The sequence below is a fragment of the Malania oleifera genome, chromosome 6 (genome assembly GCF_029873635.1).
Source record: "Malania oleifera isolate guangnan ecotype guangnan chromosome 6, ASM2987363v1, whole genome shotgun sequence".
Lineage (NCBI taxonomy): Eukaryota > Viridiplantae > Streptophyta > Magnoliopsida > Santalales > Ximeniaceae > Malania > Malania oleifera.
Window position 1 is genome coordinate 111807289 of NC_080422.1, and position 4742 is coordinate 111812030.

The 4742-nt window shown below is 33.9% G+C and overlaps 1 protein-coding gene across 1 annotated transcript; it reads right to left on the reverse strand.

The window, feature by feature from the left end:
* Nucleotides 1-2087: 2087 nt before the first annotated feature.
* LOC131158770 (early nodulin-20-like) lies at nt 2088-3689 on the reverse strand. The gene is made up of 2 exons (XM_058113622.1): nt 3482-3689; nt 2088-3121 (listed from the first exon to the last, which is right to left on the reverse strand). The coding sequence occupies exons 1-2, from the start codon at nt 3687-3689 to the stop codon at nt 2088-2090; spliced, it is 1242 nt and encodes a 413-aa protein (XP_057969605.1).
* Between the last annotated feature and the right edge of the window lie 1053 nt (nt 3690-4742).

Genomic DNA, 4742 nt, shown 5'->3' on the forward strand with positions numbered 1-4742 from the left:
AATAATAATAATGTAAGTATCATATGCGGGGCCCACAAGACTGTGTGGGGCCCACATGAGTCCCGAAGCCGTATGGAGGTTTACACGAGTCTCGAAGCTATTTAGGATGCATAAAATCGTATAAGAATTATTCGAGTTACGTAGGATCCATTCGGGTCTCGAAGTTGTGTGGGGCCCACAAGACCGTGTGGGGCCCACATGAGTTTTCAAAATTCAAATTAAATTCTTGTTCAAAAATAAATAATAAAATAAATAAATACTAAAATAGTTTAAAAGTAATAACAATGATAATAATGATTAAGAAAAATAATAAAATAATAAAATAATTAATTAACTAATTGATTAATTAATAGGTAAGTAATTAATTAAGAATTTATTTAATGGGAATGGTGGCAAGCACTCCCACATGGCCTCCATCCCCATCCCATACTCAACCCATACCTTGCCCATCCTTTGCCCATTCTTTAATTTTTAAAATTTTAATTTCACCCATCTCCCCACACTTTTACAAATTCTATTTCTTCCCCAAAATTTTCCTATAAATAGGGAGCTCTCAACCTTCATTTTTCACAACAATTTTCCAAGGAAGAGAAGGATTAGTGAGTGAAAGAATTTGTGGTGGAGAGAGAATTTTTGAATAAATTCTCAATCACCCACTTTTTCCGATCTCATTTCTTAAAGATAATTATTGTGTTCGTAGCACACGGTAAAAGAAGAAGGTAAGTAAATTTTGATTATGTTAGTTTCTTTTTATTTTAAATTCATACCCGAGCTTATTTTGTACGTAAATTTTAATTATGTTACTTAGTTCCACAAAATTTCCATGACTTTATTTTTACGCATATTTAATTATACCAGTTCTATCTTTAATATACTTGCATCTATTTTTGGGTTAAGAAATGTTCCAATCCCCTCGGGTAAATTTTCAGCATTTCTTTCTATTCAAAAATAAAATTATATATATTTTTAACACAAAAATTGTGTGGCATGAGTTTATTTTTACGTTACATTTTTTTATGTAAATATGAGTAAAGATAAGATTTTCACGATATTATTTTAAATTGCATAAATTATAATAAGATGATTTTCAAACCCCTTATGGCAACGAAAGTTCAAAATTACAGATGCTCGGTACCGCAGCTTAAAGTTTATACGGATCAGAGTGCACCCACACTGTTTACAGAGTGGTTATTTATGTTAGTGGATTTCTCCTGAGTGCACACCTGGTTTAAGTCCAGGACTTAATAAGGAAAATCTCACTTAAAGTTTACGTACGTTGATTTAGTTTGGTCGGCCAGCCAGCTAAGTCCAGTCTTCGGACCGCACAACCCAGTCATAGGGGTAAACATGACTTACGGCAAACAGGCCTAAGGGTGGTTTTTATAATATATGTTTATACATATTTAATTATGTGTACAAAGTTACTGATGATTTGAAGGAAAAGTGTAAGTTTACGTGAAAAGGATCATTTTGGTACTTAAATGACGATCTAAGGAACACGTATAAGGAAAAGTATATGTATGTTTATCATTAAATATTTTTACAGTTTTAAAGTTAAAAGTTTAATTTAGCAGTTATAGTATATGATTTAAAAATTTATTGTTGAAATTGATAACAAAAGTTTTATGCAGAAATTTTTAAATTTATGTTTATTCTAGAAGCAGTCTTGAAGTTATAATATTCATTATTGTTTTACGAAATTCTTTAAAAACTCATTTTGGCCACACACTAATAATAATCTTATTTACTTACTGAGCGTCGTCTCATCCTAATCATATTTTATTTCAGATAACTCTGAAGGACATGTCGGGAATCAGACTTAACAAGCATGCGGGTGGGGATTAGAAAAATAAAGATTGATTAGAAATATTAGTATGGTTTCAGATATTTATGTTTGTGTATTTTTCCTTTTTTTTTTTTTTGAAATAAATGATTGTAATATGGAATATTAGTGCTCTGGTTTAATAAAAATTGAGTTTATTTGCTTCCGCTGTAAATTAGTAGTAAAAAGTTAATATCCCAGGCCCCTCGGGGTCGGGGTGTTACATAGCTAGTATATTATATAGAGAAATGATTAAGCCTTAAAGTTAAAAGGTAGCAAAAGAATCATGCGTCGGAGTAGGGGCTGGACTGCTCTTCTCTGGATGATGTTTGCTAGAGTTTGGTGTTGGAGCAGGGGCCGAACTGTGCTTTTTTGGATGGTGTTTGTCAAATTCAGTTGGTGTCGGAGCAGGAGTTGGATTGAGCTTCTTTGGATGGTGTTCGTTGGAGTACTCAGGTGCTGGAGCAAGGGTTGGACTGTGCTTCTTTGGATGGTGTTTGTCAGAGTCAGGTGTTGGAGCAGGGGTTAGACTATGCTTATTTGGATGATGTTTGTTAGACTCAGGTGCCGAAGCAGGGGTCGGACTATGCTTCTTTGGATGGTGTTTGCTAGACTGAGGTGTCAGAGCAGGGGTCGGATTGTGCTTCTTTGGATGGTGTTTGTGAGAGTTGGGTGTTGGAGCAGGGGTCGGATTGTGCTTCTTTGGATGGTGTTTGTCAGAGTTAGGTGTTGGAGCAGGGGTTGGACTGTGCTTCTTTGGATGGTGTTTGTCAGAGTCAAGTGTTGGAGCAGGGGTCGGACTGTGCTTCTTTGGATGGTGTTTGTCAGAGTCATGTGTTGGAGCAGGGGTCGGACTATGCTTCTTTGGATGGTGTTTGTCAGAGTCAGGTGTTGGAGCAGGGGTCGAACTGTGCTTCTTTAGATGGTGTTTGTCAGAGTCAAATGTTGAAGCAGGGGTCGAACTGTGCTTCTTTGGATGGTGTTTGTTAGAGTCAGGTGTTGGAGCAGGGGTCTGACTATGCTTCTTTGGATGGCGTTTGTGAGACTTATGTGCCGGAGAAGGGGTCGGACTATGATCCTTTGGATGGTGTTTGTCGGACGACACGATAACTTCAAACTTCTGACCCTTCTCACAATGTCCTTTAGCACCACTGATAAAATACAAATTTTTGGGTTTCTTTAGCTTAATTTTAGTATGACCATCACTGTATGCTTTGATTGGTTTAGATGTCTTGCAATCTTTATAATCTTCTTCCGTCACAATCAGTACTGAATCGATTTTGCCATTATATTTCCAAACTGTACATGAGAAAATGATTGAAGTTAATTAGCATTATGAATGATGAAATCAATAATGAGAAAAATAAAAATTTAGGGATGATAAAACAATGAAAACAAACAAAAAGGCAAAAAGATAGGAAACAAGCGTGTTTTTTTTTTCTTCACACAAACAAGAAAACTCATGATAAGTGATAGATTCTATATTGAAAAAGATTCAATATATAATGTTGGAATAAGATGTGATACGATGAGAAACCGATAATAAAGATTAAAAAATGAAAATGATGTTTAAGATACTCTTGCGTGATGGTATGCGCAAATTAAAAAAGCTGGAGATGTTTAAAAGAAAGTATAAAAATATGAAAAAAGGGGAGTCACCGAGTGTATTGCCAACTTCAAATTGGGTTTTTTTAGCCCAATCTTGGAGAGAGTGAGAGGGAGATGGTGGGATTTTCCATCCATCTTCCTCCCCCCCAACTAGTATCTCCTTTGATTCCTTTCTCGCCGTTGAATCCGTAGATTCTGAGAAGTTAAATAATATAAACACAATAGCAAAAAATTGAATGATAGTCCTCAACGAAGGCATTATCCCTTGCGAGCAAAAGCTTCGAGACTACAAATAAATATAATACGAGATTCTTGAGAATTGATATTATGCTGAAGGATGGAGGTTCAAGCTCCATATATATATATATAGCCATTGGACTCAGCTCTGCTTGTTTATTTTGAGTATATATGCAAATGGGTAACATAATTACTGCAAGAAATTAAATGAATTCCTTAAAATTAATTGTCACTCCTAAATGGAACACAAGCGTTGTAGACAAATATTTGATTTCAAACGCATATAATAATTCCTTAAAATTAATACTCACTCCTAAATAACATATATTTGATTTCAAACGTATATAAGAATGGTTATTTAAAATATTCAGACAGTTTCCCTTGGGAAGGACAGAATATTTCATTTCTTGCTTTTTAATTTTCTAACACAAAGGCAATGCATTGGATATATATATTGAATACTTATTTGTAAACATAATTTTTTGTTGCTATTTCTTATTTTATTTCGTGTATCAATTAAAATTTTTTGTTGCTATTTCTTATTTTATTTCGTGTATCAATTAATGTTCACTTCAATTTGACTAATTAATTAGTCTCTAAATAAATTAATAAAATATATTTTGACTACTTTGTCAAGGATGGTGAATGAAGAATGAAAAAACTAAATAAATAAATCTAGGATGGTTTCTAAATAACCAACGTAATTAATTTATATATGCATCAACCACCCATTTAATGAATGTGTTTGTTTTCTTTAGATGAAAACTTGTTGAAGTTTTTTCTAAAATATACAATTTTATGGATGGATTTTTCAAAGTCTTCTTTTGATAAATTTTCAAAAGCATTTAAAGTTATGCGGGTTTGTCCCACATTGTAAAAAGTGGAAGAGGAAAGGTCTTTAATAAATTACAAGGTAAAATAATTTTTTAAAATTGGCTAAGAGAAAGTGTTAGTGTGTACTCTTAGGGCGTCCGCACACGCGCGCGTGGCGTGGGCTGTAGGGCGTTAGTGGCGCATTTAGTTGGTGCACAAACACTTAATACTTTAAGTTAAAAATTAATCTTAAATTTTTATA

What these genes read in the sequence shown, in the direction of transcription:
- LOC131158770 (XM_058113622.1), bottom strand. Translation starts at nt 3,689, where the DNA reads ATGCCTTCGTTGAGGACTATCATTCAATTTTTTGCTATTGTGTTTATA. An exon ending in TGAAGTTGGCAATACACTCG is followed by an intron (nt 3,122 to 3,481) that starts GTGACTCCCCTT and finishes TCTCATGTACAG; the next exon opens with TTTGGAAATATAATGGCAAA.